Source organism: Malus sylvestris, chromosome 5, assembly GCF_916048215.2.
Source record: "Malus sylvestris chromosome 5, drMalSylv7.2, whole genome shotgun sequence".
NCBI classification, from domain to species: Eukaryota; Viridiplantae; Streptophyta; class Magnoliopsida; order Rosales; family Rosaceae; genus Malus; species Malus sylvestris.
Genome location: NC_062264.1, coordinates 20,534,492 through 20,545,635, shown reverse-complemented (window position 1 = coordinate 20,545,635; position 11,144 = coordinate 20,534,492). Strand labels below are relative to the sequence as shown.

Genomic DNA, 11,144 nt, shown 5'->3' with positions numbered 1-11,144 from the left:
CCTAAAGTAGTGGTGATGGTCACCACCATATTAATTTATAGTTAGATTAGTTTAAATTTCAAAATTTGTTTAATAGATAGATCAAATCAAATAAACCACCACTTTAGGGCAGTGAGAACAAACTAGATCATGCCTTAATCTTTTTTATTTATTTACGTAATTATGAAATTTTATTTTAAAATTTCAAAATTTGTCCTAGTTATCAATGTTTAATTAGGCTAAAAGAAAAATTCTAGCCCGACACTTAGTACTACAGTTTAATAGTAGTTATTAATGTTTAATTAGGTTAAATAAAAAATTTGTGAATATCGAGTTCGATACCAATTCATTTTCTTATCTCTCATGTAAATATATTGTTGTATTCCAATTCATTCCTTTTCCTTTTCTAATCGAGCCATTGACAAAGAATTAAGTTGTACAATGAACGGAAAATCGAAAATTTTCATCAAATTTAAAAGGACAAGTACGATTGTGATCACCTGCCCACATGCTATTGACTCATGTTTAATGAAATGATTTAGCATTTGCTAGTAAGCTCACAGCTCACTGAATCCAAATAGCAGTTCAAACTTCACAGCATGTACATAAACTCATTTATCTCTATTCAGTAATATAAACTCATTTATCTCTATTTGAGATTTTCGATTCCAGACACGACATGTTATCATGACTCAAAGGATACACATATATAAAATGCGACGAATACAGGACTAACACGACTAAAACATGATTAACACTGCTCCCACAATATGTACCAATAAAATTATAGAAAAACTAATGAAAATAGCTTGAAAACTTTGAGTTTTAACGAAAATAACAAAATAAAAGGTAAAGTGAATAGTACCATGATTGATTTTTTAGTGTAAAAATATGGTTTTTCGTTAAAGTTCCCTAAAATTATATCTTTTCTTTTTATTATTATATAATTTATTTTTTTTTTCTTCAACGATATAATTTGTTTGGATATAACTCCAACAATTTCAAATAGAAATAAATTTTGCACATCCATTTTGACTTTCAACATACTTTTTCTTTTAGTTGTTCGATTGAATAAGTCAAAAGATAATTAAGAGCTAGAATTAAGATGAGGGGTGCAAAATGTGAAGAAAAAAAAAATTTGTAAAAATCACTCCTATGAAAAATGGAGATGTATTTAAAGCTCCCTTTTAAAATAACTTTACGACAGCTTTTCCAAAGACGTTCACTTGGGTATCGTTTGATATGCAGACGGGGCGGGACGGAACGGAATGGGACGGGATGGGACGAAACAGGACGGGACAGAACGGAGAGGAAGCAAAGATGCTCTCAGATGGAAACAAGGAGGAAGAAGAAGGAGACGGAGATGTTATAATTTTGTGTTCCACGGATGTGGAATGAATCGTTCCAGGGGATGAGGCGGAACAAAAATTCACCCAAAATTCGTCTCGTAGAACAGAGCGTTTCACCCGTTTTAGGCGCACCAAATGTGGGACGAAACGTCTCGTTCCACTCCGTTCCATCCCGTCCCACGTACCAAACGGTACCTTGCATCACATCATGGATAAATTTTTAGTTGTGACAGAAACATGGATGGTACACCATGTGTTTTTATGCAAGTGGTGGAAAATTTTAATTTTTAAGTTATTAATCTTTTAACATACATAACCCACCATTTATATAGGGACACGTGGTGTACCATTTTTGAAACTGTCTTAACAATACAATAATGTTAATCATTGTTGAAGAATGTGAAGTCTCAGATCGCAAATCTAAAAGAGTTCAATACAACTTATATATTGAAACAGTTTCAAAGTGTTAAAATTCTCATGTAAGCCATCAAATACAAATTTTATATCTTCCATTTGCATGTTCTCACTTTAAAAGAATCCAGCGTGGCAAAATTAAAACAGAATTTTGTTAGCTGCGCGCTATTTACTGTAGACTAATTTGAATTAACAAACTTCCCTAGATTTTGGATATTGATGGAGATAAATCTCTCTTTGTTCCTTGACCAACAAAAGCTCACCTCCTATCTTTTTGCATTAAAAGCAAGAAATTACATAAGGTAAAATTTTCATTAATCAACAAAATTGATCTAGAGAACACCAACAATGAGTGATCACAACCAACACCAGCCTCCTCCTCCTCCTCCTCAACAACAACCTCCTTCACAGCCTCCCAATAATGTTCCTCCTCACCAGCAATCTCCCAGTGGTGTTTCTGCTCCTCCTCCTCCTCAAGGTTCAATAGGTTTCTCAAGATTTGGTGTTTGATTCTCCTCTCCCTAATATCGCTTGTACATATTCATATTTTTCCTTGAATTCGCATGCATTACTTGGAAATATAACCTTGAAATTTATATATTTCAATAACGGGTTCGTTAATTTTGATTTGGCTTTTGTAAATACTGGAATAGGTTATCCACCACCACCTGAAGGGTATCCCAGGGACATTCCTCCACCACCTTCATATCCCCCGCAAGGATACCTCCCTCCACAAGGGCAATCTCCAACTCATGGCTATCCTCCTCCAGGCTATCCTCCTCAGGGTTCTCCACATCGTGGGCATCTTCCTCCAAATTCTCCGCCACATGGGTATCCTCCTCAAGGCTATCCACCTCCAGGTTATCCGCCCCAGGGTTATCCTCCCCAAGGATACCCTCCCCAGGGCTATCCTCCTCCCGGATATCCTACGCACGGCCATCCTCCTCCAGGATATCCCCCTCATTATCACCCCCAACCTGTCCATCATCAGCAAACCAATACTAGTAGCAGCACGGGTTGTTTGAATGGCTGGTATGTTTACGCCTCTTCTTCTTTTTTTTTTTTGGTTCTCTTTGTATGGACGCATACGAAAATGTGTTGGCTCTTAACTAACGGTCAATGACATTTTACGTGACTTAATATTTACAATTTCCTCACCCATTTTATACAAACTTATGCATGATACTCTATATTTTGCATGATGGTATCTTAAGAGGATAGATGAATTAAGTGAATTCTCTAAATATTTTTTTTCTTTCAATTTTATAAATGGTGCAGCTTGGCCGCTCTTTGCTGTTGCTGTATGTTGGATTGCTTATGGGGAGGAATGTGATTGAAGTCTTATTTCATCGGAGAATATTCTGTAAAAAATTATTCTCCTAAATGTAGTTGCCAAATATTTCTCTATTATTTAGGTTTTGTCTATTCTTCTAGAGTGTCAATTTGCACTTCCTATAAACATATGACAGTAAAAAAGGGAGTGTGGTACTATTTATTTTGAATCTTTTAAATAAATTAAATTTGGCCTTGTTAGGCTATTGATCAGGAATCAGGAGCATGGATAGAAATTAAAGAGATGGAGAAGGAATATCTATCTGTGACTGTGAGCAAATAATATGCTCGATCTAATGCTTGAGGAAAAGCCCTCACTCGCTTGACAATGTTTATAAAAAGTTTTACACCAAGGAGAAATATAAATAATAAAATTGAAGAGGGGAGCAAAGTTCATATCTTCATGGAGGATAGTTGTAAAAACCAAAAGAAAAATATTAAGAAATTTAATTGTTGAATTATATATTTTCAAATGAAATTATTTTTATAATATTCGAATTTCACTAAAAAAATAAGCTTTCTGGATGACCATGTAAGCCTACAATTTTAGCTAAGAAATAAATTTTTGACGGGGAAAAACCAACTTTAGCCGGCAAAGACCAATTTTTGATTTCCCGACCCGCGTTCCATGGCCTCAACGGGAACCCCACATCAGAGCTCACGTCGAAGCCTGCACCGTAGCCGGAGGCTACCCTTCCGATGGGCCAGCAAACCCTAGATGCGCAAATCGCCCATCTTGTTAACCATAGTAGAAGATCATTGAGAAACTTACAGAGAAGAAGATAGAGGCGTAGAGAAGAAGATAATAGTTTGAGAGAGAAGTCAAAGTTTAGAGAGAGAAGGAAATCTTTTCATATATTTCACTTAATGTTTCTGAGCAAATTCAATCCCACATATATTGGATGAGATCTTATTACATGATCCTTATCTTCTAACTATATCTCTTATCCGTACAAGATAGACTAACCAACTCTTGTAATCTAACCTTTGATATTATGACAAATGTCATAATCCTGATGGTTTAGTTATATACTCTAACATCCCCCCTCAAGCTCAGGTTTGGAGAAACCAAGCATGAGGTTGGAACAATGTGTACTGAAAAGAGGTGCACTGAGCCCCTTAGTAAGGATATCTGCAAACTGTTCTTGGGAAGAAACAAAATGTACTAGAAGCTTCTTGCTTGCCACCCTTTCACTAACAAAATGAACATCGATCTCAATATGTTTGGTCCTCTGATGTTGAACTAGATTGAAGGAGAGTGCAATGGCAGACATATTATCACAAAACAGAACTGGAGTATAAGGAATTTTGATCTGCAGAAATGTAAGCAACTGTTGAATCCAATCTAATTCTGCAGTTCTTGAAGACAATGCTCTAGACTCAGCTTCGGTTGATGATCGAGATACAGTTTGCTGCTTCTTTGAAGACTAAGAAATGGAGTTGTTTCCCAGAAAGACAACTAAGCCAGTAGTGGATCTCCGATCATTAGGATCCCCAGCCCAATCAGCATCACTAAAGGCTTTAATTATCAACTCACCTCTGCTATAAGTAATCCCATGTGACAGAGATCCTTTAAGATGCCTCAAAATTTGTTTTGCTGCAGTGAAATGAGATATCATAGGTGCTTGCATAAACTGACTAACCTAATGCACAGAGAAGGCAATGTCAGGTCTCGTAAAAATAAGATATTGCAAAGCACCAACAACACTTCTATAAAGGGCATGATTATTAAAGGGATGTCCATCATCCTTAAGAAGCCTATTGGAAGGCAAACATGAAGTTGCTACAGGTTTAGCATCCATCATCTCAATCTTCTTCAACAAATCAACAACATATTTCGCTTGAGACAAAAATAAATCATTTGAAGTTCTGGAGATTTGAATACCCAAGAAAAAATGTAGAGAACCAAGATCCTTGATATCAAATTCCTTAGTCAAATCTGTAATGACCTGTTGTATTGCAGAAGTGGCACTCTCAGTAATTATAATATCATCCACATATAGGAGAAGAATCACAATTGAGCCATCAACATGTTTGACAAACAGTGAGGAATCAGAATAAGTGTTTGTAAAACCCAAGTATGGCAAAAACTGAGTAAACATGTCATTTCAAGCCCTTGGAGCTTCTTTAAGTCCATAAAGAGACTTATGTAATTTACAAACCAAGTAAGGATGTTTAGAATCCATAAATCCTGGAGGTTGAGACATATAAACCTCCTCTTGCAATGTGCCATGAAGAAAGGCATTCTTCACATCTAGTTGTCTCAAAGGCCAATTTAATTAAGCTGCAAGAGCGAGAATCAATCTGACAGTTGTCGGTTTTACAACGGGGCTAAAAGTTTCTCTATAATCCAACCCTCTTCTTGACTAAAGCCCTTGGCAACTAGCCTAGCTTTGTGTCTAACTATATTCCCATCAGCATCCCTCTTAACTTTAAACACCCATTTACACCCAACCAAATTCTTGTGAGGTGGAAGATAAACTAAACTCCATGTTTTCTGTGAATAAAGAGCATTGAGTTCTTCTTGCATTGCATTAAACCACAGTGGAACCTTTAAGGCAGACTTGTATGTAGCAGGCTCGGTAGTAGTCCAATCTACCACTGTTGAACTATTTGCAGAAGCAAAGAGAGCTTTTTTCTTCATAATCCCAATCTTAGATCGAGTTTGCATAGGATGTAGATTCAGTGGTGAAATTTCAAGAACAACTGAAAGACTTTCAGAACTATACTCAGGTACCACAAGAAGTGGAAAACCTTGTATATCAATGGACTGTGGTGGGATGGGTGGTGGAGGTAATGAATTATGTAGTGGTGTTGAAGAATGAACTGTTGGTGGTGTAACTAGGACATTTTCCAAGTTAGGGAACACAACAGGTAAAGTGGTAAGAACACCAGCTTGTGTTGGACACCGTGATTTAGAACTAAAAGATCCATCAGGAAAATCAATTTCATTGAAAATGACATGTCTTGATATGTATATTTTCCCATGGTTTAGTTCATAACATATGTAACATTTATAAGTGGACGCATATCCCAAAAAAATGCATTTTGCAGACTTAGGTTGTAATTTGTTGCTGTTATAGGGTTTCAAAAGTGGAAAGCAAGAACATCCAAAAACTCTAAGATGGTGAATTTCAGGAATGGCAAAATACAAAAGTTCAAATGGTGATTTACTTAGGAGAATTGGAGATGGCATTCTATTTATCAAATAGATGGCTGTTTGAAATGTAAAAGTCCAGAATTTAGAAGGCAAATTGGCATTTTGTAACAGTGTTATAGCAGTTTCAACTATGTGTTTATGTTTTCTCTCAGCCAAACCGTTATGTTCAGGGGTATAAGGGCATGATTTATTATGAGAAATGCCTTGTTTTGCAAGAAAAGATTGCATAGGTTTACCAATGTACCCCCCCCCCCAATCACTCTGTAATATTTTTATTTTTGTTGAGAATTGAGTGAAGACAAATTGATAAAAAGAGACAAATACTGAACAAATGTCTGATGTATTGATTAATGGAAAAAGCCAACAAAATCTTGTACACGCATCAACAAAGATAGCATAGTATTTGGAACCATCAACAGATACACTAGGTGCAGGTCCCCACAAGTCATTATGCACAATTTCAAAGGGTATTACAGACTTTGCAGAAGCAGGAGAGAATGGAAGTTTACTAAATTTTCCTTCTAAACAACTTTGACAAACAATAGGAGACATATTTTGTTTAACAACAACATTAGACTTCCTAAGTATAAGAGAAGTAATGGGATTTGAAAGGTGACCTAGTTTGCAATGCCATAAGGTTGAATTCACAGTATGTCTAAGGAAGGCAATAGCTTGATTAGCTTGAAATTGAGGTGATTGGTGTGATTGTAAAGTAGGGAAAGAAGGAATTGGATATAGTTCATTGTTGCAGAGCCCTTTATACAAGATTCTCCTTGTGGCCTTGTCCTGAATCTAAAAGCAATACGCATCAAAGATCAACCAACAATTGTTGTCAAGACATATTATATGAACTGACATTAAATTATGAGACAATTTTGGCACATAAAGTACTGAATTCAATTTAATAGGCTGTAAAGATGGCCTAAGAAGTGAATTCCCAATGTGAGAATCTTGCAAACCTTCACCATTTGCAGTTTGAACAATCTCATTTTGTGGATATAGAGATGCAAGAGAAAGATTGCTAAGATCATTTGTCATATGATTGGTTGCTCCAAAATCAGTCAATCAAACTTGTGGAGAGACTTGATTGGACATTGCGGAAGGCATGGAGGGCATGACATAAGAAGTAGAGGCATTCATGGATGGAGAAACATTTTGAGACATCATATTCATCATAGGAGACATGTTGGACGGAACCATATTCATCATGGAAGGCATATTGTTCACATACTGAGACTGCAGATAACCAAGAAAAGTAGTGTGCGTTGTTGTCATTTGAGATTGCGGAGGTTTGTTTTTATTTCTATAGAAACAAGTTTTGGCAGTATGATTGTCCCTATCATAAATTTGGCAATTCTCAGAAGATTCAGTATTTGTATAAACACATGTGGCAGCAATGTGACCATGTTGAGAACTTAATTGGCAAATGACATTAGGAGATGATACACCATTATTACTTTGAGAATGATTGCCAAGAATGCCAGGTGCATAATCATGAAGAACAGGTTTAGAATTATAGTATCTTTGTCCTTAATGATTATAAAATTTGTGTCCATGAAAATTCCCATTTTTACCTTTGCCCTCGAACTTAGACTTGAAACCTCCCTGAAATCCAAAAGAAGAAGCACCAGAATTGCCATGAAACCCATTTGTATTTTGAAACCCATAATTGAAACCTCCCTGAGAAGCAGAAGAAGAAACACCAGAATTAGAATCATGGTTTTTTGCATACATTGCAGTAGGAAATGACAGACATTAGCTACTCTCAATAATGGCTTCCTTTGCAAGTAATTGAGCACGAAATTCTTTAAGAGATTTCACATTTTCCCTTCCACAAATTACACATATAAATGTATTGTACTCTGAAGACAAATCATTCAAGGCCAAGATAACAATATCCTCATCCTCAAAATTAACCCTTGCTACAGCAAGGTAATCTCTTATTTCTTTAATCCTTTGGAGATATTGGGTTCCAGAATCTGCACCTTTCTTGATAGTTTGAAGATCAGACATGAGTTGAAAGATTAAAGTTTTACTAACAGTCGAGAACCGTTCTTGAAGTCGAACCCACAAATCTCTAGCACTGGTACTACCAATGACACAAGAAATGGCAACAAATGACAGTGTTGCAGTGATGAGTTGCATAATAGCCTTATCATGCATCTTCCAGACTTTGTATGCATCTGATTCGATTCTTGAATTAGAAGCAGTGGATGTAACCTCAAACTCACTTGAAGCAGGAGATGAGAATTGGGAAGGACATGAATTTGTACCATCAACAAAGTCCATAATCCCATAGCCTTCAAGCATCAATTGCATCTGAAAATGTCATTGAAAATAGTTGGAATCATCCAACTTAACCGACACTGAGGATGAGACAAAAGAAATTAACCCAATTATCAGAGACTGCAAAATTTGCAGTTGATTTGCCGTGACCATTATGAAGATTTTTCTGTAAGAAATAAGAACAAACACTTGGTAAGCAAGAAGTGACAGACACGAGACACATAAATGGGCACGAGAAAAAGCCCAGATTTCACAGAGAAATCACAGAGATACAAGAAATGAAGCGGAAGCAGAAGAAACCAGAATCGAAGAAGCAATTATGTTGTTTGGGCGATTGATACCATGTTAACCATAGTATAAGATCATTGAGAAACTTACAGAGAAGAAGATAGAGGCGTAGAGAAGAAGATAATAGTTTGAGAGAGAAGTCAAAGTTTAGAGAGAGAAGGAAATCTTTTCATATATTTCACTTAATGTTTTTAAGCAAATACAATCCCACATATATTGGATGAGATCTTATTACATGATCCTTATCTTCTAACTATATCTCTTATCCGTACAAGATAGACTAACCAACTCTTGTAATCTAACCTTTGATATTATGACAAATGTCATAATCCTGATGGTTTAGTTATATACTCTAACACATTTGCAGGGGTAGAGCCTTAAGATGGAACAAACCATCATCACAGCTCTCTCGACAATCGAAACACGCATCTTGCTGGCGCAGATGCTTGAGCAACTACCCTGGCTTCAAGTGGTCCCAGGGAGGGGTGCCTTTGCCTGGTTTAAGTACTGGACGAAGTTCGCCGAGCCTTGACGGGCGATCTCAACGTAGACACCATATATGTCCGGCTACATTATAGGCTGGTTTGGTATTGCTATGCTTTGAAAAAAAAAAAAACTGTTTCTGCTGTGTTGTGAGAATAAGCAGCTGTAAAATAAAACAGCAGAATATTTGGTAAACGCTTTTGTAAAAGTGCAGTATTATAGTGTTTGGTACTTTTATGTAAAACGGCTATGACTATGTGAAATGACCAAAAGGAGTATAATACTAGATGTGCCATTAATTTAATTTTCTTAATAAATAAAGGTGAATTACTAAATATACTTTATTTTTAAAAGAAAAATATTTTAAATTTTTTCTTAAATATTAATTAGTATGACAAACTACTTCAATTGAAATATTTTAAACTGAATAAGTATGATTCATTAGTACAATATTGTTAATATACTTGAAAATAATTCATTCATTAATCGAGATTAGGTGCAAACAGAACCGACCTTAACCAACAACCCACACTTTATGCGCTATGGTACACAAACACATACAATTTACAAAGACATGCATATTTGTGTTTGTGTGTGTCTCTGTATCTCTTTGAATAACTTTGGTTATTCAAAAATGGCAATTGCGTGTCAACTGCACAACCAGTGGCTAATGAAGAATAAAACCGATAATAAACTAAACAGTGGTGATCGGTCCACATATAAACTAAACGGTGGTGATCGGTCCCCTGATTTTATTACCTTAATTTCCAAAAAAAAAAAATAGAAAAAGGCACAATGGGAAATTTCCATAAATGGGAAAGAAATTTCTCAACCTTTCCTTTCTTGAACAACCAGCAGCGCCCAACTCTCTCTCTCTCTCTCTCTCTCTCTCTCCCCTTCTCTTTCCAAAATTGTTGGCTTTCATTGCTCTGCAAATTTCCTTGTAGGACCAAAACTTCAGATCTGAAACCACCCCAACGAAGGTAAACAAAAAAACAGAGGAAAGGTCCAGTAATTAATTTATGTATGGTTTTCCTTTTTTCTTCTTCTTCTATTTATGGTAGATATGAAATATTGGACAGTTGATTGTGGTTGGTGGGTTGATCTAGGTTTTGTTTTACTTATTTAGATTTGAAATGCTAGGGTTTGTGGTCAATAATCCTTAAAATTATCAGAAACCCAGAGAATATAAGGTAGTTTTTGAGTTTGTGGACATTTATATATATATATATATATATATATATATATATATATGTGGAAGTTCGAAATGGTTGGTTTATTTTATTTTACTTGAATTATTGTTTCTGAATTCTGAAGGGGTAGGAAGAATTGGAGAAAATGATGAGGGAGAAGATCAAGATCAGGAAGATTGACTACTTGCCGGCAAGGCAGGTGACCTTCTCAAAAGAGGAGAATAGGGGATTTTCAAGAAAGCTGGAGAGTTGTCGATGAGAACCCATGACATCGCCTAGCAGATGAAGGCGGTGCATAAGGAGATGCCCACCACCGTCAGGCTGTCCGAGTACTTGAGGAAGGATGCCGAGCCTAGAGAACGAGAGAGATCACTGAGAGAACGAGAGGGATCTAGGATTGAAATTTTCTGGTTCAGGTTGTGCAAGAGGCAATCTGAAAGTGTAAGGAAAGGAGGGCAATTTTGGGGTTATTGAAAAATTCATTAAAGATTTACTGTTCACCCTTGTTTTTGGAAGATTTGCAGCTTTAGGTTTTGAGCTTATTTTCATACACAACTTTGAAATAAAGTTGATTTTGATAGTTTACCAAACAGCAAAAACCCTTCCAATTTTTTTTTATACCCATTTTTTTTAAAATCACCTCAATTCCAAACCAAGGCA

The 11,144-nt window shown here is 36.1% G+C and overlaps 3 protein-coding genes and 1 long non-coding RNA gene across 5 annotated transcripts; 2 read left to right on the top strand and 2 right to left on the bottom strand.

Annotated features, from left to right (window-relative positions):
* Window positions 1-1,980: 1,980 nt before the first annotated feature.
* On the top strand, window positions 1,981-3,291 carry LOC126623919 (uncharacterized). Of its 2 annotated transcripts, none has more exons than XM_050292893.1 (3): window positions 1,981-2,229; window positions 2,396-2,774; window positions 3,021-3,291. In XM_050292893.1, the coding sequence occupies exons 1-3, from the start codon at window positions 2,091-2,093 to the stop codon at window positions 3,073-3,075; spliced, it is 573 nt and encodes a 190-aa protein (XP_050148850.1). In that variant the 5' UTR covers window positions 1,981-2,090; the 3' UTR covers window positions 3,076-3,291. The 2 variants fall into 2 exon arrangements, with proteins under 2 accessions (XP_050148850.1, XP_050148851.1); XM_050292894.1 differs by having other exon boundaries at window positions 1,987-2,220.
* A 1,426-nt stretch (window positions 3,292-4,717) lies between these two features.
* Window positions 4,718-5,176, bottom strand: LOC126622631 (uncharacterized mitochondrial protein AtMg00810-like). The gene has a single exon (XM_050291398.1). The coding sequence runs from the start codon at window positions 5,174-5,176 to the stop codon at window positions 4,718-4,720; it is 459 nt and encodes a 152-aa protein (XP_050147355.1).
* A 2,813-nt stretch (window positions 5,177-7,989) lies between these two features.
* LOC126622630 (uncharacterized) lies at window positions 7,990-9,237 on the bottom strand. Its single transcript, XM_050291397.1, has 3 exons — window positions 9,202-9,237; window positions 8,627-8,686; window positions 7,990-8,553 (listed from the first exon to the last, which is right to left on the bottom strand). The coding sequence occupies exons 1-3, from the start codon at window positions 9,235-9,237 to the stop codon at window positions 7,990-7,992; spliced, it is 660 nt and encodes a 219-aa protein (XP_050147354.1).
* Window positions 9,238-10,070: 833 nt separating this feature from the next.
* LOC126624076 (uncharacterized) lies at window positions 10,071-10,989 on the top strand. The gene is made up of 2 exons (XR_007623982.1): window positions 10,071-10,274; window positions 10,609-10,989. It is a non-coding gene; the product is annotated as an uncharacterized LOC126624076 (long non-coding RNA).
* Window positions 10,990-11,144: the final 155 nt, after the last annotated feature.

Bases quoted from the DNA above. Each gene is read 5' to 3' on its own strand.
- LOC126623919 (XM_050292893.1), top strand. From the start codon at position 2,091: ATGAGTGATCACAACCAACACCAGCCTCCTCCTCCTCCTCCTCAACAA. The intron at 2,230-2,395 runs GTTTCTCAAGAT...ATACTGGAATAG, and splicing joins TCCTCCTCAAGGTTCAATAG to GTTATCCACCACCACCTGAA. The intron at 2,775-3,020 runs GTATGTTTACGC...TAAATGGTGCAG, and splicing joins ACGGGTTGTTTGAATGGCTG to CTTGGCCGCTCTTTGCTGTT.
- LOC126622630 (XM_050291397.1), bottom strand. From the start codon at position 9,237: ATGCGTGTTTCGATTGTCGAGAGAGCTGTGATGATG. The intron at 8,687-9,201 runs GTTTGTTCCATC...TATTTCTTACAG, and splicing joins TCGAGAGAGCTGTGATGATG to AAAAATCTTCATAATGGTCA. The intron at 8,554-8,626 runs GTTAATTTCTTT...TGACATTTTCAG, and splicing joins TTGCAGTCTCTGATAATTGG to ATGCAATTGATGCTTGAAGG.
- LOC126622631 (XM_050291398.1), bottom strand. From the start codon at position 5,176: ATGTTTACTCAGTTTTTGCCATACTTGGGTTTTACAAACACTTATTCT.